General features: G+C 42.5%; 2 protein-coding genes across 5 annotated transcripts in view; one reads left to right on the plus strand and one right to left on the minus strand.

Moving 5' to 3' along the window:
- Positions 1–12,144, minus strand: LOC138801000 (queuosine 5'-phosphate N-glycosylase/hydrolase-like). 2 transcript variants are annotated; one of them, XM_069983347.1, is made up of 5 exons: positions 12,067–12,144; positions 10,493–10,841; positions 5,870–6,129; positions 2,850–3,045; positions 1–1,170 (listed from the first exon to the last, which is right to left on the minus strand). In XM_069983347.1, the coding sequence occupies exons 2-5, from the start codon at positions 10,827–10,829 to the stop codon at positions 938–940; spliced, it is 1,026 nt and encodes a 341-aa protein (XP_069839448.1). In that variant the 5' UTR covers positions 10,830–10,841; positions 12,067–12,144; the 3' UTR covers positions 1–937. The 2 variants fall into 2 exon arrangements, with proteins under 2 accessions (XP_069839448.1, XP_069839447.1); XM_069983346.1 differs by lacking the exon at positions 12,067–12,144 and adding an exon at positions 11,952–11,969.
- Positions 12,143–27,836, plus strand: part of ORC2 (origin recognition complex subunit 2) — a 27,509-nt gene continuing 11,815 nt past the window's right edge. The window contains exons 1-12 of one of the 3 annotated variants that reach the window (XM_069983344.1): positions 12,143–12,180; positions 14,914–15,015; positions 18,331–18,480; positions 18,575–18,661; positions 19,415–19,507; positions 19,593–19,621; positions 21,498–21,555; positions 22,857–23,026; positions 23,110–23,208; positions 23,760–23,869; positions 26,182–26,314; positions 27,411–27,507. In XM_069983344.1, coding sequence (XP_069839445.1) covers positions 14,922–15,015; positions 18,331–18,480; positions 18,575–18,661; positions 19,415–19,507; positions 19,593–19,621; positions 21,498–21,555; positions 22,857–23,026; positions 23,110–23,208; positions 23,760–23,869; positions 26,182–26,314; positions 27,411–27,507 — 1,120 coding nt within the window. In that variant the 5' untranslated portion in view covers positions 12,143–12,180; positions 14,914–14,921. Of the gene's footprint in view, positions 12,181–12,251; positions 12,332–13,457; positions 13,527–14,913; positions 15,016–18,330; positions 18,481–18,574; positions 18,662–19,414; positions 19,508–19,592; positions 19,622–21,497; positions 21,556–22,856; positions 23,027–23,109; positions 23,209–23,759; positions 23,870–26,181; positions 26,315–27,410; positions 27,508–27,836 lie in introns of those variants that run through there. The other 2 variants (XM_069983343.1, XM_069983345.1) reach the window with 2 other exon arrangements.

The following is a 27,836-nucleotide window of genomic DNA, read 5'->3' on the forward strand; positions in this document are numbered from 1 at the left end:
TACATGGAATGAAAGCAATTTATTTTATTTAGTAAAACCATCAAAAATTCCATAAAAAAAAAAAAAAAAAATCACAAAGACTGGGGAAAAAACAGAACAAAACAAAAAACGCTTAGCAGAAAACTTGACAACAAAAAGCAGATACAAGTTGGGGTAAAATGATGTATTGTTCTCAATATGAAGATGAAAGGTCACACACAGAGAACAGAATGCAGACCTATCATCATATAAACAGGTCAGGTATGGTTCCCTATAAACCAATCATCACTCAACCAGTATGCACTACCTGACATGTCAATTCTTTAAGCGGAGTCCACTAGAGGTTCCGCTCGGAATTTCCACCTGTTTTTACTCAGTGTGAACATACCCTAAGGAGGCATTACTTCATGTCCTAGACACCCCAAGCTTGCATACCAAGCCCACACTTGGGGCACAAACCAAGGGAAAAGCAGCAGCAAATAATGCAGCTACATTCCCTAGTTTATCGCAGTCAGATGCAGCTTCATTTTATTTGGTTATTAATCCTGTCTTTGATAATTTTATAAGCACTGCTACTAGCAACATGTAAATACTCAGCACTACATGCGGATTTACACTTTTATTTTGTAATCTTGAGAACCTTAAATGGTGCAAAGTTTTATAAGAGTTATAAAAGTTTTATAAGTGCCACCGAGGCTGTCAGACCATTTTTGCTATCCTATGAAGGTATCCAGGAATGGAACACAGACCACGTGTTGACTAACGTCACAACAGCGATATCATATTCTTAGTAGGTGGAGGAAACCAGTGACTTGGTGCTTTAGCTCCTGCTGTATTTCACTCTATACAACATTTTCTGCTTTCTACTATCTATAAGGTGCAATCAGGCATCAGATCAAATAACTACTGCATTACTACAGTCTGAGTGGTAAAGTCAGTGACTTCTTTCAGTATCTGGTTAATAGTAGATGCATCTAACCCTGTGAAAAGGAACTCCCTTTATTGCATCCCGATAATCCCGGGCATAATCCCACAGAAAGTGATCAATTAAGACAGGATTAATTTCTGTGCTCATTTTCTCTCCTTTCTTCTCAAACAACTCTCGCAGGTGGTCACAGACCAGTTCGACAGCCCAAATTGAACATCCACGGATCTCCATCTCTTCACGATCACCATTTTGGAAAAGCCAATCTAGAAATAAATTAGAACATAGGTGTAACTAAGTACAACTACTTGTCCAAGTTATAGTCACCTGCTAGATATAAATACTACAGTTTATTTGCCTATATAGAATATATTGTTACTGGAAGTTGGCAGCCTATGTTAGGGTGCCTTTACACAGAGAGATTCATCTGACAGATTTTCAATGCCAAAGCCAGGAAAGGATTTAAAATCTCAATCTTTCCTTTATGATCTGTTCCCTGTTTATAATCTGTCCCTGGCTTTGGCTTCAAAAATCTGTCAGATAAATTTCTATGTGTAAAGAAACCCTTAGAATCGTTGACACGGAGGAGCATGTGACCTTGCCCCACTTCCAGTGTCCACCATCAGTTGCGGATTATAATGTGGGCGGTTTGGGCGGCCGCCCAGGGCCCATGCCACGCCACCCACATTATAATCCGCCATATGTCCCCCGGCTGATGCACGGCTGCCGGGGTTGTCCCGTCCTATCCCCGGTAGCGCACGCATCAGAGAGCTCCCCGTGGCGCCTGTGGCTGTGACTTCCAGCGCACGGGGAGCTCTATGATGCGCGTGCTGCTGGGGATAGGACAAGACACCCCTGGCAGCCGCGCATCAGCCGGGGACAGACCAGGAGGCGAGAGGCTCGATGGGGGAACGGATGGCAGGTGAGTTGTGTTGTGTTTTTTGTGTTATCTGCTGACTGCTGTGCACAAAGGGGGAAGAGGGGGGGAGAGGGGGGACCATCTACTATAGGATTAGCACCCTCCTCCCCTGACATCCTCTGTGCTGCTGTGACCACCCCTATAGATTAGCCCCCTTCTCTCCTGACATCCTCTGTGCTGCTCGGACCTCTCCTATAGATCAGCACCCTCCTCTCCTGACATGCTCTGTGCTGCTGTGACCTCCCCTATAAGATCAGCACCCTCCTCTCCTGACAACCTCTGTGCTGCTGGGACGCTGTGACCTCCCCTATAAGATCAGCCCCCTCCTCTCCTGACATCCTCTGTGCAGCAAGGGATCAAACTTTATGTTTATTTGGGCCAGCAGGGAGGGGAGGCAGGCAGTGTTAATTAGGGACAGAATGGGGGGGGGGCGGCAGTAGTGGATTATAATAGAAGCGGATTGGCTGGGGGGGACAGGTTGGGTGGACACCCCGGGGCCCAGGGTACATTTAATCTGCCACTGTCCACCATAGGCATATACAGGCTCAGTGGTGGACACGGGGGGGCGGGACATGCTTCTCCATGTTGGCCATCTTATGCATAGACTTACTACAAAGCAGGACAGCACAGCCTGAAGGAGGGAAGTCTAATTTTAACTCTATGAGGTACACAGGGAGCTACTGTCAGTATATACAATGAGGAGACAGAAAGAATATATAATTATTATTATTATATATATATATATATATATATATATATATATATACACACACATATACACATTAAACAGGTGGAGGTCACAGATCATAGGCAGCACTCCTACTGGCATCCAGAAGCTCTGAAACATCTGGTCTCCCATTCAGACCAGAACCCTGACATGTTATGCTTAGTGTCATTTGTCCTCACATATATTTATTTCTATTTGTACTATAGTAACAGGACAGCATTTTCCTGTGACGTGAGTAGGAGTGCTTTACGCATTGCAACCTCTGTAGAGCGAGCAGTGATTACTAAAGACATACAAACCTTCCTTCAGCTTTTTCAGTAGGCCTTCTGAATATCTCATAGCACCAAAATGAACGAGGGCTTGGGGAATCCTGTAGTCAGCAAACATGGTTATTTTATCAATATCATGGAAGCAGCCATCATTTTGTCCTTCTAGTACTCCCCAGGTGTCTCCTACAAGAATCTGGGCACGCTTGTAGAAGGCCACCTTCTGGCCCTAGAATCGGAGAGGGAAAAAAAAAAAATAAACCTTGTTAATGTGATTTATATGCAGCTCCGTATAGAATAGTATAAAAAGTATAGATTAACTTTTATAGACATACCTATACTTCCTAAAGCCTATATACCTAAAGTCACCTTTGTAAGCTTTTAGATCAAGAAGAAAAAAAAAAAATCATCAGAACATGCAAAATTGCCAATGCCGATAAGGTTTTCAGCAACAGTACAATATTTGTAGTTCGTATTGAAGTGTGGCACCTAACCGGTAAGATAAAGCCATACAAATAGCTTCAATTAACAAAGTAACAGGATAATTAGAGATTATTGATTTATACCAGAGGCCAATTACACTAGTGTAGCAATACCTTTAACCCATTGATGAGATAAATATTTCACAACTTAGAAGACAGAGACATTTTGATCCGCAGCAGATTTCATTTAAAGGGGTTGTCCGGTGATAAAAAATTATTCACAGAATAACACACATTACAAAGTTATACAACTTTGTAATGTATTTTATGTCTGTGAATGGCCCCCTTCCCCGTGTTTCCCCCCACCCACGCTAGACCCGGAAGTGTGGTGCATTATACTCACCGCATCTCGTGTCGTCCACGGTCTCCGATCGTCAGCAGTGACGTCTTCTTCGGGAGGCCGGCGGATCTTCCCGAGTGCCGGCCACCCTCTGCAGCGTCATCCGAAGCTCAGCCGCGATTGGCTGAGCATAACTGTGCTCAGCCAATCGCGGCTGAGCTTCGGATGACGCTGCAGAGGGCGGCCGGCACTCGGGAAGATCCGCCGGCCTCCCGAAGAAGACGTCACTGCTGAGGATCGGAGACCGTGGTCGGCACGTGACAGGTAATGTATAGCGCACCACACTTCCGGGTACACGGGTGGGGGTGGTGGGACACGGGGAAGGGGGCCATTCACAGACATAACATACATTACAAAGTTGTATAACTTTGTAATGTGTGTTATTCTGTGAATAATTTTTTATCGCCGGACAACCCCTTTAAATAACTGAACACAGCATCAAATCTGCACCATCAAATCTGCTGCGGATCCTGTAGGTGTGAACGTACCCTAAGGGTGCCTTCACACACGCCGGATCCGCAGCAGATATGATGGTGCAGATTTAATACTGTGTTGTTATTTAGATAAAATCCGCTGCGATATGGTGTGTGTGTGTGTGTGTAGCTACCCTAAGGGTATGTTCACACTGAGCAAATGTGGCGGAATTCCCGCGCAATCCCGCCTGTGACATTTCAATTCTTTGAGCGGAGAGCAGCAGGAGTGGAGGCACGCAAGCCCTCCCATAGAGAAACAGTGCCATACTGAGGCAGGAATTCTGCCACATTTGCTCAGTGTGACTGATGCTGTGGGCGCGCTCACCAGAGATGAGTCTGAGGCCCATAGAGAATGACTGCTCTTGTCGGGTCAGGGTCCGTGACTTCGAGAGCGGGCTCCACCGGGGGTGGGGGCGGCGGTCGGGCGGGCTTCACACCTGGTGGGGAGGACTGCTTATGTAAGGGTTTCAGAGGCATTCCGCAGAGCACTATACCGCTTCATTTATGATCAGCTTTCTTTAGAAACAAGTGTTCAGTGCATGGACTGAAATCTCAGACTGACTACAGGGTATGCTTTTCCATAGTACATCTTCTGTGCACAGACAGTAATCACGGAACACGTTAATGCCCCAAACACTTTAGACTTCCTACAATGAGGTTATCTATATCTGCTGTGATGTCTCTAAAATAATCTACAGTGGCCTAGCCATGGCACAGAAAATGTGTGATGGACCTAAAGGATCACAAAGCCTAGAAAAGTAGAATAAAGGCAAACAGAAATAGATTATAAGCCCTCCATTTAGCAGTCAGCCATTTGCCTTCATGTAATGTGTTTTGATCTTGTATTGTTCCTGTTTGTACTCCCATCGCTTGTATAGCACTCTGGAATTAAGGGCGCTTTTATAAATAATAATAATAATAATAATCAACAGAAAGTATGCAGACTACATTGCTTTTACTTCATTTTCACTTTTTGGCTTAAAAGCAGGGTTTTAATACAGGGGTGGGGTTTAAAGGGGCTGCCCAATGATGAAACATTTTACATTGTCTAATAAATAAACAAACTTTGTATATAAAATTAATTTACTTTGGTCTGTTTTTTTATATGCTTTCCTTCTGCTTTTCATCCAAACTGTCTGCTCTGTTGTCTTCATTAACCCAGTCCAGTCTTGACATCCTGTAGCAGAAGTCACAATACTGCTGTACCCCCCCCCCCCCCCCCTCTCATAATCAAGAAGGTGTAGTTGGAAGGAGTTGGCTTAACTCTTGGTTACAATGTAAACAGGAACAGATTTTTTTTTTTTTTACAGGATATATAGGCACTAGAGATGAGCGCAACTTGATTCTATGGCTGTATCCATGTTTTACCAGACTCTCTAGGGCCGCATCCAACTACCAGTATTCAAATGCCAACCGACTGGCATAATGGAGTTGCGCTCCTCTCTAATGGTCTCCGTTGATCTTCACCTCCTGGTCCTATTTTGACACACAGAAAATTACTGCTCAGCCAATCAATGGCCTAGGTGGGTCACTGCTGTGGCCAGTGATTGGCTGAGCAGGTACTTCCTCTGTGTTAAGACAGGATCAGGAATTGAAGATCAGCTGTTAACTGGGAAACCTGAGAATGGCAGCATCGGGCAATGTGTGATCAGTATGCTTTGTTTATTTGGGCCACACAGTCTATTAAAACAATTTTTATCCCAATGGTGGACCCTTGTAAATGGAGCTACATATTATTATTATAGACTGTTTTATAACCTGGAAGACTCCTTCATCCTTATAAGATGGGAAATTCTCCACCACCAGCTGCATCAGTTTCACTGCACTTCTCTCGCTCTTTTTCACACAGTTTAGAAAAGATCCGCCAAATTTCTCCAAGAGAATCTTTCCAGTCTGGTGAAGAATCTCCAGACGTTCCTCAGCCATTGGGATAGGAAAGTCAGAGTCACTACGCAGCACATGCTTCAGCTGCTCCATGGTTATGTGGGAATAGTAAGAGGCAGAGGTGAGCGGTATTCCTGAAAAGGAACAGAACAGTAAAAAAATAAATTATGTGTTATGTCAGTCTGGACATCTACAAGATGGCCATCTATAGCCAAAACTGATAATAAGACTGTTCTAACCAAGTTATGAGATAAAGTAGTGAACATGTGTATATCTGTTCTGTAAAACTACTAGAGACCTTATTACATGGACCAATCTGGAGGAGCAAGAAAGTGCCGACCTGTCACATTAGTGCTCACTTGCTCCTCATTCCCCGCTCGCTGCTAGCGTTATTGCATGCGCCAACAGCAAGCGAGTAAGAGCAGGGGGGCCGAAGGGAGCTGTCTGGACGATCTTTAGATTGTCCAGGGAGCCCATAGGAGAGAGCGGCAGTCTGTCGACGCTGCTGCTATTGCACAGAGCGATGGCCAGCAGACCGGCCAACTACAGCCAATAATGGCTTGGTGTAATAGGGCCTGGGGATTTGGATTCACTATAGCTTTGCTAAGGTAGGTTTTGCATTTCGTTACGAGTTTGAAGCTCGGAAACACCCCAAAAATATACAGCAGAAAACACTGTACACGTGAATGCATCCTAAAAACATGATGAAAACCCAGCAGGTCTCAGGACACAACCGCTTGGCACACGGTCACTAACATTTCTCTTGCACCTGGTGAAGACAAATAGTTGTTACAATATAATTGCCCACAATTACTCCTCTTATCACACCAACCTCCGCCCCAATCACATCATTACTGAAGATGAAAGCCTCCGGGTCGGTGCCCGTACAGTACACGTAACAGACATTTTTTATTACAGCTCAATCCCTTTCATTAGAATTGGGCTGAGCTGTAAAACCAGATATGGCCCATAGAAAGGAGTGGTGCAATTTTTTGTTACAAGCAAAATGTGGAAAGCCCCAACACAAATGTAAATGTAACCATGCACATAAAACAGCAGCTAAAGTAATTTCTCCTGATCCCCCATACATATGAATGCTTGACCAAGTATACAGCTATTATACAGGGACGTCTCTGACAAGAGGTTCTCAGAAAACAACCAGATCGGCCATTGAAAATCCAACATGTCTGATCCTTTTCTCCCTGACACCTGCTGGCGGGGGACACTCACAAGGCTTCCATACACTATATTAGATGATCATACAAAAATTAACGGGGTGTAACTCAATAAGTCAACCCCTCACTAGCGCTGCACAAAAATTGCTGCTAAGAACGTCCACAGTTCAGGTTCACTTGAATGGAATGATAAAAGATAAAAAAGGTAACGTTCAGCGCAAAAGAGATTCCCCTATATTTCTACTAGCAATAATATTATGTTACTGTGAGTGTGCCGTACGTCGTTGAATAATGCTATAAATGACTGTTCCTTTTACATGGCATATATGTAGTGCATGTGAAGAATAATGAACAACCAGTGATAAATAAATTCCTATTACCTGTTAGTAGCCGCTGATTTCCTATTAGTCGTCGCTGGTTATTTTTTGTAGTACTGTCCGTGATGCCGCTGTTGCTCCAGGATTCACTTCTTTCAAAATTTTTTTTTTTTTCTGCAATGTGGATTCTGAATACAGGTGAAATGCGGGTGATATGCAGATCCCACTAGAGGCGCCCTGGCCGGTGGCGCTACTCCGCAGTGATCTGTGCTATCAGTTCAAATTTCAAGGGAGTTTCAGTGACGTCACTATTGCTATGGGTGCTTGGTGAAGACAAAAAGATTATCAACGCATTTCAGCAACAATTCCGGTTGCCCTCGTCAGGATTATGGCGCAGCCCCGTATTCCTCCCTTATTTATGGGTTGTCTGAACCGATGGCTTGTCAGGTGCAGGTTGATCGATAAATTTCTTATGACTCATATAAATTGCATTACACAATTAGGACTATTCTTATTCCATATAGGTCCTGTTAGTGCCGAATAATTCTACTAAATTTAAAACCATCATAATGGATTCATCCAAGTACGGTAGTACTCATTGACATATTAGTCATGATTTACTATTCATGTTTAAGTGCAACAGCGGAGTGTTCGGAGCAATGTATCAGTACAGCAGCAGGGTGTATGGAACAGTGTGTCCATTGCAAAGAATAGCAACAATGTGTTTAGTACAATGTTCGGAGCAGTGAATTCCAGTGCAACAGTACAACAATTCCAGAACAATGTGTCAGTGAGTTCCACCTATTCATATACTGAGCATCTCTATAGCTATAGCGGAAAAAACTGATTGACAAGTAATGTTAAAACTGATTGACAAGTACATTATCTGCTTTAGTATGTTTTGCTTTTGATTTTTTACTTAATAGTTTTAGTGGTTTTAATTGTTTGGTAGTGTTGTATGTATTTGTTTCATATGTATATTGTTTTGTGTTTTTGTTTCTTTATATACATTAATCTGTCTGCTGACCTGATTTTATTACTTTGATTTAGGTTGTTAATGTTTTATGTTCTTATGCAAAATAATTTCATACATGATTCACAGGAAGGCAAACAATTCCAAGTCAGCATTTAAGCCGTTCGGGATCAGTGTATTTAGGTGAAAAATCCATTTTGTTTCTGCCCTTGATAATAGTTCAATATAGTCCCCCCCTCTCCAGTGGGGTCTGATGTTTTCAATACCAGCGAATTTGGATCCTTCAAATTTACCTTGATGCCTCTCTATGTAATGTCTTGACAATGGGTGTCCGTCATATTTCCTATTAACGTTATATATATGTTCTTGTATTCGCGTGGTAAGTTGTCTTTTTGTTCTTCCTACATATAATTTATTGCAGGGACATTTGATATAATATATGACTCCAGTAGTTTTACATGTAATGTGTGTTTTTATGATATACTTTTCTTTTTCTCCACTTTCTATTTCAAGGATTTTTTGCGGGTTTTGCACTTTACTGCAGCTTCAGCAATGCATGTAGGGGTGAAAGCCTTTTTCCAAAGGAGTTAGTACAGTTTGACTATTTTCTGTCTTTTGATGTTGTTTGATGGTGGGGGCCACTAGTAAGCCTAAATTACTTGCCTTTTTAAAGATGAAATGTGGTTGAGGGGGTAATAATTCCCCGATTATTTTGTCCTGTCTTAGTATTTCCCAGTGTTTCCTTATTATACTCTTAAGGCGTTTGCGGTTTTTATTGTAGGTGGTAACAATAGGGATGTTAAGATCCACCTCATCCGGGTTGGCAGTATCCCCATCTTTATTTTTATTTTGCAGTAATGTCTCTCTTGGGATATGTTTCACCTTCAGACAGGTGTCCATCATTTGTGTTGCATTATATCCCTTTGCACCAAACTGTTTTTGTAATTGTTGTGCTTCTCTTTCATATTCCTCTATTTCTGTACAATTTCTTCTGAGTCGAATGAATTGGCTTTTAGGTACATTGGTCAGCCAGGTAGGTAAATGACAGCTATTTATGTTTATATAGCTGTTACTGTCTGTTTCTTTTTGATATGTTTTAGTGTAATTTGTTGATTTTTAATATATACAGTTAGGTCCAGAAAATGTATTTCAGTCGTACTATATGTAGGGGTAAAATTTAAATAAAATTCATTTTTATTGATATATTCTAAAAACTCCTTTAGGCTTTCTGGACCCCCTTTCCAAATAAAAATAATATCATCGATAAAACGGTGCCATACTAGTATACCCAGTGATATGAAATGAGCAGGGTTATGGCACCCTCCTCCCTGCCAGCCAGCTAATCGCAGAGGCCACGGCACTTGCGCAAGCCTCTTAAATGTTTACTGCTGCTTATTCTGCAAGTGGTGTACTTTTAGTAAAAGTGGTGCAAGGAACAATACAGCAGTTCCTTGCACTACTGCCACAAAAACACAACAGCCTCCTAACACTATTTTGCTTAGTTTCTCTTCTACAGTTTTCTATCTATACTTTCACACAGCCTATGGGAGGCCCCTCTGCAATCTGCCTTGTAGCTACTTTCCTCTCTATTTACAGCCTGTGTGAACTGCCTTCCAGGGATTTTATCCCTCTGTCCACAATCTGAGGTGGTGTGTAACCTTCTGCAGCTATCTCTGTCACACAATGTTGTTTGATCCAGGTTTCCTATGGATTAGAGATGAGCGAGCATTCTCCAGTCAGATTGTTCGGCATTTGAGTACTGGTGGATGAACAAGTTGTATGCAGCCATAGACTGTATCCATGTTTTCCAGGACTCCAGGTTCAAACAAACTCAAGCATGCTCCAGTTGCGCTCATCTCTACTATGGACACAAGTGTTGGGGAACAGCCAGGTGTCAAATACATAAAATTGGGGAGAATACTCCAAAAATCTGAATGAACCACCAATCAAGTAGCATGTAAATCATTAATGGTGAAAGGAGGATGAAATATTAATTGGAAAAAACAGCCACATACATTCAGTGTGTACTAACCTTCATCCAAGGCTCTATTCAAGGCGGCACAGAGGGACCAGTAACCACTGTACTCCTTCCCTTTATAGTTCACCACAAACTTTTTATCTTCATGTTCAGACCAGAAGGAGAAATTTAATGTATCTACGAAAAACACCCAATTGACATCATCTTCCCCTGAGCCCTGAGGATTCAGTTCATGAAGAGATTTCCATCCTTTCAGGGTGATCTCCTTCCGCCCAATCTTCTCAAATAGTTTTCCAGCGAGGGAGCGCACACCGTCCATGTCCACAAACACATCGGTGCTGTTCTCTGTAATGAACTTGCCGGCATCTCTGGGTGGAAGAGGAGCTGCCATCCTGCACCACGACTGGTTATAAAGAGAAAGTAATAGTGTTTCTTTATAGGTTTTTTTACTACACAATCAAGATGGGAAAAGAATACACAAACCTATATAACAAGGGAGGAAGAAACCAGTAGGCTATAGATCTGTATTAATATTTAGACTATGAAATATTTAGACTATGAGATATGGTCTCCTACATGGAAACAGTCACCGCTGTACGGGTGAGCTCACCGTGCTGCTGCTCTATGTAAACAAAACCATGGCTACATGGCAGGGCAAAAGACTGCAACATTCAACACTTTGCAGACATATTGGAAACATTGTGGGACGTTTCTGAAGCATTCTTCCTGCAAGACCCTTTCAAATGAGTGGAGTAGTTGCAGAAATTTCCGCAACAACTCTGCTGCATGTGAACAGATCCTTAAAGGGGTTGTCCAGCGAAAATCTTTTTCTTTCAGATCAACTGGTGTCAGAAATTTATATAGATTTGTATTTTACTTCTATTAAAAAATCTCAAGTCTTCCAGTACTTATCAGCTTCTATATGTCCTGTGGGAAATGTTTTATTTTCAGTCTGACACAGTGCTCTCTGTTGACATCTCTGGCCAAGACAGGAACTGTCCAGAACAAGAGGGGTTTTCTATGGGGATCAGACTGGAAAGAAAACATTATTTCCTGCAGGACATACAGCAGCTGACAAGTATGGGGAAGACTTGAGTTTTTTTAAATAGAAGTAAATTACAAATATATATAACTTTCTGACACGAGTTGATCTGAAAGAAAAAGATTTTCACTGGACAACCCCTTTAAGGATCTGTTCACATGCACTGGGATAACCCCTTTAAGATGCTGGGGTAAATCAGGGAGAGTCTGGATTTGTTGCACTGCAGGGGGTCTTTTGACTTTTATATACTCTGCTAATCACTACCTTCAGGCCACTTTCTGCATACATACACAGATTTAGTGGTAATAAATAGCAGATCATATTATTGATGAGATGTCAGTACAAAACCCAGCCTTACATTAACACGTTTACTAGTGTGACTATTATACAGCATAGAAACATGTCTTTCAATGTCAAAGATCACCCGGATCCCTTACATATCACTGCGCATGTGCAGCGTCAGATCAGTACCATAATCACACACGCTGCCTCCTTTCACGTTCGAAACCAAATATCTTAAAATCCCATTTCTACTAAAGTGTCAAGAACCGCACGACACCATAACAAACACCACAGCAGCGCTCACCTACGTAACTTCACAATATGGCGCCGCCCACAAGCTACACGTGTCTCCAAGCCACGCCCTCTTGCGTGAGCACGCATCGTCCTTGGATAACGTATTCCCTGATTGGTTCTTACGGTTTGATGAAGGGTTCTTTTTTATTGGCTTAAATGTTTTGACTGTTTGATGATTGGCTTCTGTAATGTCATCTGTTATCTGATTGGTCCAAAGTGTGTGCCTGTGACAGCTAGCTGGCGGGAAATTGGGGACAGCGCGACCGGTAACGGAGGTTAGATTCATACGCGTCACTTTTATACTGTACTGACTGTTTCATGTTCTAATGCTTAGTAAAGAGGAGCGCTGCAGCTGCTAATCTATGGATACAATGCTTGTGCCTACACAGATGTAGCAGAGCTGTATGGGTCAGAGTAGAGCTAGTTACTCTATTTCCTGGGCGGGCTATGGAAACCACTGATAAATACATTATTACAAGCGGTGTGCCATGATACAACTCAGCTCTGCTATATGACTGTACTGCAGAGCCCACACTAGAGGTCATAGGTCATTTTCTTATACACTAGTCACCCTGCCCACAGTACACACCTCTCTGATGCTGACAGGGAGAGTTGCACATGCTCACTATAGTAAACGGCAAGATAATTCTTCTCTATCTTATGATGCATCCACGGTGACGTCACATCCCAAAATCTGACAGAAACGAACGCCACGTTGTGCGTCAGATACTGGACATCGCCATCATGTGACTTTGTTACGGATGAAATGTCGCCATTGTGACGTGAAACAGCAGGAGAACAAAGGGAGTGTTATTATAAAGGGAAAGTAGAAAAGTCAGGTTTGACTTAAAGAGAATGTATCGCCCAGATAATATTTTACTGATTGGAGCAAGATACTGGAACATGTTTTTTTTTTTCAACAAACTTTTCGGGGTACTACTGATAGGATCAAGTCAGATGATTCTAATATCGTGAGCCATTCATGTCTTTTCATGGACACGACAAGAAGTCTCTCGACTCCTTATCAGATTTGAAGGACATTCTCAGAACAAAGCTGACTGTCTGTTACATTGGGTTCTGGGAATCATGTGAAAGTATCATTGCAAAGAATGTTCTGACTGCCCAGAACAGGATGCAGCTGACCATTTATGGATTTGACCTATCAGAGGGTGACATGTATGTGTCTTGTGATTTAAGACCCCTCCTGCGTTGAGAGTTTACGTATTTTAATTGAATATACTGCGCATGGGAAGTACCGCCCCATATTCTGTCTATAAAAGTTAACACAAGTTAATAAAGGGGGCGCTTCCCAAACTTGCATTACTGATGCGGACATCAGATGTCTGTGATTTTAAGGTGTAAGCAGAACTGCAGCTGCTAACTTCAATCTGAAACCATCCTATACCTGGGTAGTGACTTGTCTCCATAGAGTCAGGTCAACATCAAAATTTAACCTTATCATTTACAGAGGTAAGCTCCCGGGGTCCCGATCGGTAAGAGACACGAGCTGCTCCTGTCACTTACACTTAAACGCGCAAACAGTGTTTAAGGGGTTAATGGCGGGCTGCCTCACAATCGCATCATTGACAGTGAGGACTCGACTGCTCATAGCAGTCAGTCTTCACCCGCTATACAGCGAGCTTAGCTCGCTAGCTTCATAGTGCAGTAGTTGTTTACATCAGCTGTCTGGAAGGGAGGGGGGAGGAGGGGTTGAGAGCAGTGTCAGACTGAATAGGTCAGGGAGATATTTCTATGTCTTTAGCAGAAATTAGAAGATGGATAAGGTAATGACATGTATGGAATGAATTATTAGTCTCCAGGAGGGGGGGATGATTCAGCATATATTTTACCTAACGAGATAACCCCTTTAACAACACCAGCATGACCAAAGATCTGACTGCACAGAGGAAGGTAAGAGACCCTCGGCAGTCAGGCCATGCGATCGGGACCCCCGCAGACATGTCACTTACACTTGAACGTCGTGGCGTTTAAGGGGTTAATGGCGAGCGATCGTGGCGGCCCGCCACTGATAGCAGCTGGTCTTTACCCGATCCGAAGTGAGCTCAGCGCCTGAGCTCGCTCCAGAGCGCGCCGCCCCCCCCCCCCCGGCAGGGCGTACATGTAAGCCCTGATGGGCAAGTCCCAGGCGGCGCGGACGTACTTGTACGCTGTTCTTAAGGGGTTATCCAGAGTAAAAAAATATTGTAAATTAACTGGTTTCAGAAAGCTAAATAGATTTGTAATTTACTTCTATTTAAAAATCTGAAGTCTTCTCATATTTATGATCTGCTGTATGTCCTGCAGGAAATGTTTTCTTTTCAGTCTAACACAGTGCTCTCTGCTGACATCTTTGTCTGAGACAGGAACTCTCCAGAGTAGCAGCAAATCCCCATAGAAAACCTCAAACCTCTCCTGCTCTGTAGAGTTCCTGTCTTGGACAGAGGTGGCAGCAGAGAGCACTGTGTCTGACTGAAAAGAAAACATTTCCTGCAGGACATATAGCAGATCATAAATATGGGAAGACTTTAGATTTCTAATTTACTTCTATTTAAAAATCTGTATAACTTTGTGAAACCAGTGGATTTGAAATAAAAATGATTTTCGCTGGATAACCCCATTAAGGTAGGGCCACAGTGTAAGGCAGATTACCTGATCATGACAACCACCTTACTACACAATGGGGCAGAGCCTTATAAATGTCTGATGTTGCTTAATCTGGATGCAATAAATAGTAATTTATCTGCTTGTATATCCTATATCTGCTTGTATATCTTATTTTGTCTTTTTAGCTGTTATTGTTTTTAATTCTATCTTTTCTGTAAATGTTATGATTGAGTTCAATCTGTCTCTGTTACAGAGCCAGCAATGAGCTATGACAAAGAAAAGGGGAGCAAGAACCTTCAGGTGCAGTTTGTGCCGGATGAAGATGTCCTGCAACATATCATTGATAAGGAAGAAGGTGGGTGACTTATTCCTGGCAGAGTCTGAGGATAGAACAATGTGCGGCCAGGCAGGTAGCCCCGAGGTGGAGGAAAGTCTTAAGATGCTGTATGTCACTATCTATAATATAAACACAAATATCAGGTTATTACATGTCTTCTGATAACTACCGATAACTATTGGATTGGTGGGGATTCAGCAGATGGAAGGACAAGAATTTTGGTTCTGCTCTTCAGAATTGGGGTCCTTGCTCAGATGAAATACATTCTTCTCTCTCCTTACCATCCCCCCTATTCCTGCTCAGTTGGCGGGGATTCCGGCTGACTGGCAATAAAACAAGGTCGATGATTGGAAGTGAGGCAGTATTCCAGCTTGCAGCAGATCAGGGGCTCAATAAAGCCTCTGTCACTGCTCTAGAGCAGTGTTTCTCAATGTGCGGTACGTGTACCACAGGGGGGTACTCAGCACAGGTTGAGGAGGTACGTACAGAGCTGTATCTGCCACAGGTGTCGGGCACACTTGTTCAGTTATACTCACAGCAGACAGACTGACAGCCGTGCGTATACCATATCTAGCCTAAGGGTGCCTTTACACAGGCAGATTATCTGACAGATTTTTGAAGCCAAAGTTGGAAACAAACTTAGCAGAGAACAGGTCATAAAAGAAAGACTGAGATAGCTCCTCTTTTCAAATCCATTCCTGGCTTTGGCTTCAAAAATCTGTATTTAAATCTGTCTGTGTAAAGGCACCCTTATTGCTCCGGCCTCCACTCTGCTAGGGGACAGCAAATTAGTCATGTCTTCCTGTTTAGGAACCTGTTCTGTGTGTGAGGCCTCTAATCCCTGTGCTGCCAAAACGGGACTTCAGCAGTCTGCAAATACAACAAATCTACAGACTGCCGAACTCCTTGTATGACAGTGTGGTGAGAAGGAGAACACAGGCTGCTCAGGTACACAACGTCCTCCAGCATCCTCACCAACACCTCCCATCCCCCCTCCTGTCCTGCTCTGTTCTGTCAGATACTCTGGATTGTTGGCTGTAGATAAGATGGAGGTCGGGGCAGAGAGAAGGGGGAAGGGGGTCTGCAGAGCTGGGAGGGGAGGGCTGACTGCAGGACACATACAGGGGGCTTTCATTGTTGCTGTGTCCCCCCACCTGTTGCTGTGACTGCTGTACTGCCTCTCCCTCCACACACCCTTCCAGCAGCTGTGTTCCCTCACCACATCTAGCTGCTATGTACCCCCCAAACCTGCTGTGCTTTTCTCCTCAGGCAGTTGTGGGGACCGGGCTGCTGTGTCCCTAGAGATTTAGTGTTCATCTTTGTACTGGAACAAATCCAGCTGTACTGTGAGAATGTGACTGTATATATGACTGTAATATGTATGTGTCTGTAACATATGTATGTGTACATGTATTGTATGTTTAATATATATGTGTGTCGTTGTAATGTAGCATATACGTGCGTCTGTGTGTAATGTTTCTGTGTAATGTATGCATATACTGTATGTAGGTATATAAGTAATTTTATATGTGTAATGCATGTGCATAGATGTGAAGTGTTTATATGTATAAGGCTTGGTTCAAATTTGTGTTGGTTTTTTGTATGTTTGCTCCAGATCATTGGAGCAGAAGAATGGTAAAATGAAGATGCTGTTAACCATACAAACCATAGACGGTAACAATATGGTGATAAAACGGTTTTGCCTCAGGCAGCACAAATGCCAGAATCAGCCCTGGGTATGCGTTAAAAAAAATAAATCTGGGTACAAGGGGCATACATGAGCACAGGAAGCATATCTGGCTGCAGGGGCAATATGGCTCATATCTGGCTACAAGGGGAGTTTCTAGTTACAAGGGGCATACTTGATCACGGGGGGTTATATCCGGCTGCTAGGGGAGCATACCTGACTACAAGGGACGTATCTGGCTGCATGGGCACACCTGGTTGTATGGGTCATACCTAGCTACAGGGAACATACCTAACTACAAAGGGTATGCCTTTTTCTATGGGACATACTAGGCTACAGGGGCTTATATTGCTACACGGTGCATACCTGACTATATAGGGCATTTCTGTCTTAAGGCTACCGGGAGCATTGCATCTAGCTGCGGGGGCATCGTATCTGACTATGTGGGTATTATTACTGGCCACAGGCGACATTATTATTGGGGGAAAGGGGCATTATTAATGGTTATAAGGGCAATTTTCAGGCTGCAGGGAGAATTATTAATTTCTATGGGTCATTATTTTTTCAGATTACTACTGGGACATACAGGTCAGTCACATTGTTATGAGGGGATTTATTTAGTTATTTTTTATAACCAATCACCTCCTTGGGGGTACTCGGCTGGAGCATCTAGTCACATGGGGGTACTTGGCTTGAAAAGGTTGAGAAATACTGCTCCAGAGAATAAAAGTGTTTTTCTTTTATGGAAGCACGGATTGATATAAGAAAGGCATGGTGTGTATCCTTGACCTAACAGCTATATAACATTGTCAGCAGGTTGGGATGTAAATTGCAGCTGACAGATATAGAGAAAATATTTTGCTTGTATGTATCACCAAAGAAAAAACTTTTAGGACTGGTCCTATTGAACCCAAGAATGAATCAGTATGTTCTAAGCTACGCCTAGTTATAAAATTCAATCTATATGCAAAAAAGAAATTGTGTCACTCACCCCAAAAAAAGCAGTTTAAAAAGCCTTTATTGCAGAGCGGCTCTGTGAAGACGCTGACAAGTGACTGGGCTACAACTGTTTCACGCGCATGCGCAGCGCGCTTCCTCAAGGCCCTGAGGAAGCTCGCTGCGCATGCGCTTGAAACTTCAGGGTTTGGAGTAATTAAACAGGGAAATATATGCAATGGGCTGGCACAGAATTCTGGATTTAGTGCTAAAATAACTGAATAAATGAAATCTTAATATGCATCTTTTAGGGGGTGGGGAATAAGGAGGAGTAAAGTGCTGGCAAATCCAGTTACCTCTGGAGAAAGGACCCGGAATCTGCCTCCAGTGCCAACAGCTAATGTCTATGGCTAGTATGATTCATTCAAAGCAGAAATGTTGTGGCCCCAGGGCTGGTCTAGTGAAGTAGTGGATGGATAGATTGCTTACATCAGTAAGAAATCATATTCTTCTATTAAAGGAGAGAAATCTCCAGTCATCTAGATGCCCTGTAGTACAGATCATCAGTCTGTCTAACACACATCATCTCAATGATCATCCCATGCAATACACTTGTCACAGTGCCACATAGAGTGATATGGCTGGAGAACCATTCATACATTACCGTAAATATGTCAGAACAGTCTCTTAATTTGTGGCCGTCATTTTAGGTGTCAGGCTTAGGAACAGCACCACTGCCCAGCGTATATATAATGTGAAGAACCTGGCTAAGAATCTTAATGGACACTGTGCAGATGATGAAATGTTGGAGGTCTGGAAGGAAAAGGATTATGTGGATGTATTGGGAACAGATTCTGGAGGTACGTTGTATATCTGTAAATCTTTCACCGTTCATGCCCAATGTTATTGAGATATATGATATTGTTCTTACTTTTTTCTTATTTCTGACTACAGACGTTTTGCAGGATGGACCTGGAACAGGAGGCGGTGATGTGTATTCGTTCCAGACAATAAAGCGCTCCAACAAGATGGCAATGCTTGGTAACTTTACATTAAATGTCTTTTCCTATAGAAAGTGATAAAGCCTCTGGGTTGAACACCTTGGAGATTTATTAAACCTAGAGAAATGGAAAATTTGGATCACTTGTGTCCTTTGTTTAGAATTGGTTGGCTTGTGCACCACTACTCTCTTTATTCTCTATGAGAGCTGTCAAAGGTAGCTGAGCACTTTACTTTACTATCACATCTAGCAATGTGCAGCAAGTGGGTAATAATTTTAAAATTTTTAAATGATGTTTAAAAGAGAACGATCAGCTGATGATCGACTGTTCGGGTGATTGTTCCCTTTAAAACACTCAGTGGTAATCTGCCAAATCTGCCTAATTCAGCAGATTATCACTCTATAATAATGCTCAAAGAGAGTTTTTACACAGGCTGTGTGTGGCTGCAAACAAGTGCTGATTAGTGAGATTGGCGCTCATTTGCAGTGCCTTTACACTGCACAATCAACTAGGCTGCATGAACGATCGCTGCATTATCATCTGCACATCTCCATATAACATAATCAATGATCGTTCCTAGCAATGCTCATCAATGATAATGGGCCTGAGACTGATAAAAATCTGAGACTCTTTTTTTTTTTTTTAATGTATTCATTTTATAACTATTCAAGAAGCAAGAGTCTAATACTCAGTGAAGCTGTAGAATGGAGTTCTTAATACCTTAATACTCTCCTTCATGAAATAGTTTAGTAATTCTAAACGTAATAATAATTATTCTTTCACATTCTTTCAGCTTCTGAAATGGCCCGAACACCTGGTAAGACTGTGACGTTTTCCACTAGTGATGGACCGGAGGAAGCCATTAGTCCGCCTGCAAGCATAAAGAGTATGTTTCTGTAATAAATTGTTGTATGAGAGAAAATGGCTTGTAGACCTGTCCGCACAGCTCATGTTTCTGTTTGATTTCACAGAACAATCCGCCAATAAAACCCCCTCTAAGGTAAGAGATATGCTGCCATATCCAAAGTATGAAACACCAGCGGTTATCTACTTTTTAGAGTGCAGCTTCACTTACACCACACTTTCCTGCTTAGGTATCAGAAATTCAGTTTCTCCTTAGTAAAATACTACAACAGTAAACGCATAATGTTTAATATTGAAAGTGATTGGAGCGTCCAACATCTTTACTGATCCTCATAATGTGTGTGTTGTAGAAATATATTCCATAGAGACACTGATCTTGACTACTTCTGTGTATTGTATATGCTGACCGTTGCTCCTATAAGTATAAGCAATATATGGACTGATGCAAAGATTCTTTATGCTTTTTATAAAATGTCAACTATTTGCACATCTTATATGAGGACAGATGATTTATATAGCTCAGCTCTTGCGAACTGCCTATGAGCAATGTTTAGTGCCTAATGGTGCGTTTACACAGAGAGATTTATCTGACAGATCTTTGAAGCCAAAGTCAGGAACAGACTATAAACATGGAACAGGTCATAAAGGAAAGACTGGGATGTATCTTTTATTCAAATCCATTCCTGGCTTTGGCTTAAAAAATCTGTCAGATAAATCTGTCTGTGTGACTGCACCATAAGTGTGCTGTCCTTGTCCATTGGCATTTTTTTTTGTATATACAGACTGCCTTGATGATGTCCAGTGAGTAGGGTCAGGGGCATACATAAATCGTGTATATTGCTGTACATCTACACCTGGAAGATGTGCTACCTTGTGCTATTTGCAAGATTTAAAGGGGTACTCCAGGCGCAAAATGTATTTTTAATTGTTATTACATAATGAAAGTTAGACAAGTTCCTAATGTACACTAATTATGGGAATTGCACACATACTGCTATTTTCCTCAATTTAGTAGATCAGGCAGGCTCCCAAGCAACTTCCTGTCGCAGCTGCTTGGGGGAAGGTGCAGGAGTGCTCAATTTGCCGGGACAGGGCCGCAGGTGAGCGCTGAGGCGCAGGGGGAAGACTGTCTGAAAGGATGAGCGGCTAGTTGGGGGGAGGTGCAAGAGGGCTCACCCCGCCAGGACTGGGTGGGGGGAAGACAGGCTGAGAAAACGGGCAGCTAGTTAGGGGAGAGGCCTCCACAGCGGTGTGCGCATCAGATAAGGAGCGCTCACCCCACTGCCTGGAACCGGGCAGCTGGTGTAATAGGACCAGGGAGGGAGACAGGCAGTGGGATGGGACAGAGGGAGGGGGGGACATTACAAGCACAGGGAGGGAGGGAGAATAGACGTCTATTCTAATTCTATACTTATATATGCGCCCCCTGCTGGAACATACACGTTTTTTTTTGTTTGTTTTTTTTTGAGGAATTGAGCCTGCCTGATCTACTAAATTGAGAAAAATAGCAGTATATGTGCATTTCCCACAATTAGTGTAATTTTGTCTAACTTTCAACATGTAATAACATATTTAAAAATACATTTTGCCCGGAGTACCCCTTTTAAAGTATCCCTGTCATAAAATACAAAACCTTTTGATATGTCACAGAGAGATGTCAAAAGTTTTTATTGGTCAGGGTCTCGGGTCTGGGACTCTCACTGATAAGTAGAACCAGAAGGGAGAAGCGAACACTTAAAGGGGTTATTCTGGATCAGAAAATCATAGCTGATTTGTTCCAGAAACAGCACCACTCTTTTCCTTAGTTTGTGTGTGGTATTCCAGCTCTGTTCCATTGAAGTAATTGGAGCTGAGTTGTATATCACAACCTGAGGAGAGTGTTTTTTTTTTTTTAATCCTGAGTGCTTTTGCAGTGGTAGCACAGGACACATCTTTACACCTGATATCAGAGAGAAGCTATGGCAGGATTTTGGTAATAAGCCATGTGTCATGTTGGCATTTTTTTTCTTTAGGGAAAGAAACCCCAATTTATTTCCACTACTCCCCATAGACTGAGAAAGAGACTGTCAGGTAAAGTTTGTTAGTTTTTTCCTATTATTATTTTCTTCCTCTTTTAAATTCTCATTAAAGTTTTTCAAATATAACAAAAACAAACACCAGATAAGGAGCGGGCAAGGTGATAGCCATCAAGCTGACATGTGATAGACAGAGAAACAACCCATAATGGGTACAACAGGTAACATCATAAGGTGCAGTACCCAGAAAGGGCCAAGGCCCACACATAAGAGGAAAAAAAACAGAGAACAGAAGAGATATAAGCAAAAAAAAAGAGTGAGGAGGGAGGGGAAGAACAACCACGTCTGGAAGAAGCTGGCCATAGAGCTGTGCCATGAGATCCTCCAAATATTTTACCTTACACAACCACATAGAAATATAGGGTGGTCTGGGCAGCGCCTTATTGTCTTTTTCTTTGTAAAATTCAATTTGTTCCTAACCATTGAAGTTGCAACTAAAGTGCAGATGGCTAGCTGAAGTCATCCTCTACTTTTATGCAAAAGAACACTGCAGAGACACCATCACATGTCTCACCGTCAGTGAACTAGACAAACCTTCCGCCGGGAAGGAACAGCCAAGCCAAGGAATGTCTCCAATCAAGGAAACCATCCAAGCAAGGTATTTGCCCCTCATCAATGTGGAGTAGGATTCTGGCTAGTGGGAACAATGCCTAGTAAGTGCATGCAAAAAGACGCTGGTTGACTTCAGGGAGATCAACCAAAACACCGCAGAGACACCATCTACTTTTAGGCAGCTTTTGTCTAAAATCTGGATAAATATAAAATTTGGTTACAGTAATATTAGACTATGAAGCTGAGAGCACAGAATTTAAAGTGTTACTGTGACTTTTGATTGGTTGCGTGTGATTCCCTACTTTATTCGACTCATTGCAGGAGGTGGGTTTTATAGTAAATCTATGGAACCTGTCTTCTGCAGTCGGGGAGGGAAGCACTCAGCTATGCACTTCTCTCTGCTTTATCTAGCAATCAAGGGGAGTCCAACTGATCAAAACTATTAGCATGTCCGTCTGATATGTTAAAAGTTAACAAAATGAGAGTTATACTTTGAGGTACGTTTTTACAATGAACAGAGAGGAATGTTGTATTAGCTTTTCAGGGACAGGATGCAGTGGGACTTAGTTTAGGATCAGGGAGATACAGTAAGTCTATCTGAACATGGTATTTCCTGCTGTTGCATACATTTATACGCACCCAAAGCTTTATTGTGTTTGTCGTGTGCCCACAAATATATGTACATGGAAATGTCAAACTTTTGACAATGCATCTAGTAAAAGTATCCTTATATTATATCTTTAGAGCCAGATCTAAGATCGGACAGTGAGAGTGACTACTCTGCCTCCAACTCGGATGAAGATATGGATGACAGGCCGGCTACAACCAAAACGCCAAATAAAGTGTCACAGATACCAAGCGAAGCCTCTCAGACCCCTGGTAAAACACCTTCCAAAAAGGGGAGGAAAAAAGAAGTAAGCATTTTTTTTGCTTAGATTTAACACATAGTAAGAACCCAGGATTGCTGTGGCTTGAATTTCTACTTTGTAATTTACAGAGCAACCTGGTAGAAGAATACTTTGAAGCCCACAGCAGTTCTAAGGTCCTGACCTCAGACAGAACATTACAGAAGTTACAGACTCCCATGTTAGATCAGGTATGATGATGGTGGCATTCAAGTAGCATTTATGAGAAATGGATGGTCAGAAATGACAGAATGCCCGGGTACATGTCGCCTGGGTACACTTCAAGAGTCCTGTGACTACTGCAGATTCTTTACAGTCATCCCCTGGCTCTGGGGTATTAGGTTTAGTGAATGGTAGTCCTATTGTAGGCCATGCTAATAGAGGCTTTGTGATCTTTTAGAATGATCTATTTATCCATCATAAAGTTGGCTGCTGTCAGTGAGACACCAATTTCATCTCCTTGCTGCCATTTTTGATGCCCCTTGACCACTTCCCTATATTGACTACTGAGGTTGTTACACAAGGGCCCTCTTTTTTTCTGTGTGACAGAGATCTGTGGATAAAGGCTGTACACTCAATATACTCACTATGAAGTACAGTAAGATTTGTGTCCAGATGACGACTGCTTGGCTCAGTAAAAAAAATTGCTGCTCCGTGGTGTGAATTAATACTGTAGGTTTTTGCTGTAACCTTTGCACCAGTATTTTAGGGTATTGCTGCATTCATTGTATCACATGTGTAGGAAACATTACGGAAGCTGCTGGACCAGTCCCCCTCTGCATTTGCTGCTGATCTTCAAAATCTGATTGATAAACATGAGGCCCTCTTCTATAAGTGGATGCTGCAGCTTCAGTAAGTGTGAAATTGTGTGGATTTAAAGGGACTCTTTCACTTACTACCCCCCCCCCCCCAAACTACAGAAGTCTGTGAAAAGCTTAAAGTGACACTGTCACCCCCTTTTTGCATTTTGTCTGCTCTCCACAGGTGTTGGAAGGGTATATTTTACAGCTTTCATTACTTATTTTATACATCATTGTGCTTGCTCTGGTAAAAAGTGGTTTTATTATCTGTGGATCGGGATATGTGGGCGGGGCTTCGTGGCATAAGCGCCACATCACCCCGCCCCCTAGCTCCACTTAGCCCCGCCCCCATCTGTGACGTCATCGCTGCATAGGCCCCCTCCCTTAGTGGCCGTTAGTGTGGGTAAATCTAGGGGGATGGGGCCTAGATCTTTAGGCTGGCCCTTCCAATGGCTGTTGAGGGGGCGGTTCCTATGCGGCGATGACATCACGGATGGGGGGTGGCTAACCCCCGCCCACATATCCCAATCCACAGATAATAAAAAAACACTTTTTACCAGAACAAGAACCATGACGTATAATATAAAATAAGGAATAAAAGCTGTAAAATTTACCCTTTACACCTGTGGAGAGCAGTCAAAATGCAAAAAGGGGGTGACAGTGTCACTTTAAGGCCTGATTCACATGTACAGGATTTGCAGTGGATTTCACGCTGCAAGTTCCACAGCGATTCTGTGTCCTGTTCCGCTCAGGCAGTCAGTAGCTGCCGTGGGGCAGCGCACCGATTGGCTGAGCAGGATGCCAGGGAGCCAGAGAAGCAAGGAAGAGTGCTGGTAGGTAATGTATTAGCCCAGCAGCTACCGGGTTAAGTGGGATGAGGCTTTACATACTCGCAGCAGACTGAAACATCCACCCCAAGTATGTAAAGCCTTAGAAAATGGCAGGACACAGGTTTGCAGTGGATTTCGCTGCAGTGTGAAATCTGCTTTTATACTGAATGTGTGATACTGGCCTTAAAGTCTCTGATTTAAGAACTCCACTCTAGCATACACAAGTCCTAATAGTCCCCTCCATTATATTGTTGGTTGAGTCTAGTAGTCCTCCTGTGTATTAGCATGCTCACTTTGTAGGTATACAACAAGGAAAAGGTGAGTGAAAAGATAAGTAACAGATGCTGAATCGGCTTCTTTTCTGTGATCAAATGCACCAGATGCCTATGTACGTGCTAAGTATGGGATATTTATGAGAGATCTCTCCCTTGCTATGCATAGAAGGGAAACAAGGCTCTGTTCACATTGTATCATTGTGATTGCAGTGCAAGTATATAATGTATTTATTTATATTCTCTCATATACAAAGTATATGACACTGTATATATTTTATCCAGGCCATCTGTATACTTAAAAGAGACATGGTTAGGGTGTTCAATGCAAAAACCAGGATGCTGGTTTGTAGTGCCTAAACGCATGAAAAAAAGGACACTTCTGGCATTTGTTAAAGAGTTGTTTCTAACTTTGAAAGTTACCGCTATGCAAAGGATATGGGATAACTATGTGATTGCAGGGGTCTGACTCCTGGGACCCCCCTTGATCTTGATAACAGGTGCCTAGATACACCTCTCCATTCAGTGTCTGTGGGAGACAGTTGAACGCTGTACTCAGCTATCACTGGCAGCTCCCACAGGGTCATGGCTTTCACTTCTTGAGAGTGCAGGGTCCCCAGCAGTTCAACCTTACAGGAGTCAGGTAGTTATCCACATCCTGTTAATAATTTTCCTAATTGGGAAACCCATCTAAGGCTATGTTCACACGCTGTGAACATCTGGCCGTTCCGTGACCCCGGCTGGGTCACGGAACGCCCGGTCTTAGCCCGGATCATCCCGGCCGGTACTTAAGTACCGGCATCAGCGCGCGCCCGCATCAGAGCTTCCCATAGCCCACAGTGAAGCAAGCGGCCGGAGCCGCTTGCTTTACTGTGTGAACTGACAGGACTTTCTGCGGCCGAAATTCACTGAATTCCAGCCGCAGAAAACTGACATGTCAGTTTTTTCCGGCGCCGCATGGGATCCGATACGATGTGTGTACGCTCCGGCTGGGATGCCGTTGAAAATAAGGCTATGTTACACACCGCAAAACTACGGCCGTAGTTCTGCGCCGAGAACTATGGCCGTAGTTTTACGTAGTGTGAACATAGCCTAAGTCTGTAGTAGTATATGGATGTAGATATTAGAGCATATGCTTGAATACAATGTGAACATAGCCTTACGCATTATTTTATTTCCTATACAATTGCTCTCCTTACTTGTAAACCCTGAATATATTACCTAGGATTCCACCATATAGAATAATGTTTTGGATTTTTCAGCCTAGGCTTTAATATCGTCCTTTTTGGTCTGGGCTCCAAACGGAACCTCATTGAAAATTTCCGGACCACACTACTGCAGGACTCGCTCCACATTGTCATCAATGGGTTTTTCCCAAGTATCACAATCAAATCTGTAAGTTGGTTTGTTTGTACTGTGCTGTTAAGAACATTCAGGCAACTACACCTAATATATTGTTTTGTAATAAGGAAGGGAGTCAACATGTTTGAAGTGTACCTCTGTAGGTCATTGAACCATCCAGTCCTGACAGAAATGTAAATGTTACAGCAGAAAGTGCAGCCAAGAATCCTGAGTAATAAGCAGTATTTTAGCTATAGTAGCTGAAGGGTGTGTTTTACTATATATATATATATATATATATATATATATATATATATATATATAATCTGTAGAGAGACTGTATTAGCAACCATTGATGGTACCATAAGCACTTTGAAACCAATTGTTTTATACATTTTTTTTTTGTGCATCTAAAAAAGAATTTCTAGCAACACTACAAATCGTCCTAGTCACAAATATTCTGCTTTGTAGCAGGTAACCCACCCATTATACCTACATGCAGGTCTTAGAGTATGTTCACACACTGCAGGTTGCTACAGATGAGTTGTTGAATATGACATTGTTTCTGCACAAAACAAATGATTGTATTTAAAATCACTTGCAGATCTGCAACTCTATGATTGTAGGGTGCCTCCTTAATGACTTATGCATCCCCCTCCTCCCTAACCTACCTACACTCACTTAGTTGCCCCAACTTATGGTGCTTTTACGCACAAAGATCTTTGGTCGTCCACAAACAAGCACCAATCAGCTTGTTTGCCTTGCATTTACAAGGCATGATTAATCACATGGCCAGGCCACACAAATGATCAATGTATCGTTTGTGGGGTTATTAATATTCACTGTTCTTGGACCCAAGTCCCCGGTTTACACAGAGAGATGTGAGGCTAATAAAATTTTTTACCATCGAACAAAAGATGCGATCAGCAGACAAGTGGTCGTTTTCCTGACACTTTTACATGGGCCAGTTGTCTGCCAAATTATCATTTCTAGAAATGCTCATCAATGATAATTGGTCTGTGTACAAGGGACCCAATACATGGCCATATTTCGAGAGCACTAACCCAATAAGTCCAGGCCATCCTGTCAGCCTTTTCTTAAAAGCTGTAGTTGGGTATGATGTAAACATATTCCCTGTGTTTCTATCCAGATCTTAAACGCCATCACAGAAGAGGCACTTGGTCACCCTGGAACGTTTCGTAGTCCTTTGGATCAAATAAACTTCATAGTGGAGAAGTTTAAAGAAGGTAAATTAAATAAGACTAAATTACGTTGCCTGCATTAGACGTCTGCACAGAACCAGTCATTTAAATGGACTTTAATCCTGAAAATGGTAACATTCTACATATTCCCAAGACCAACATGGTGCTTAGAATTGTTTTTCAATTATAAATATTAATTGCCTATTCTCAGGATAAGCTATCAATATCTAATTGTTGGGATTCCGACACCCAGCACCTACACTGATCAGCTCTTTATCGAGGCTGCCACAGCTTGAACTGTGCTGTGTACCGGCTGAATGCAGTTGCCCTTTGTTAATTGACTGCAATAACCAGTTACAACCACTAAACAGTGA

The sequence above is a fragment of the Dendropsophus ebraccatus genome, chromosome 9 (genome assembly GCF_027789765.1).
Source record: "Dendropsophus ebraccatus isolate aDenEbr1 chromosome 9, aDenEbr1.pat, whole genome shotgun sequence".
Classification (NCBI taxonomy): Eukaryota; Metazoa; Chordata; class Amphibia; order Anura; family Hylidae; genus Dendropsophus; species Dendropsophus ebraccatus.

Bases quoted from the DNA above. Each gene is read 5' to 3' on its own strand.
- LOC138801000 (XM_069983346.1), bottom strand. The intron at 6,130-10,492 runs GTTAGTACACAC...GTTCCTTTTCAG, and splicing joins GAATAGAGCCTTGGATGAAG to GAATACCGCTCACCTCTGCC. The intron at 1,171-2,849 runs GTTTGTATGTCT...ATTTATTTCTAG, and splicing joins ACTGAAAAAGCTGAAGGAAG to ATTGGCTTTTCCAAAATGGT.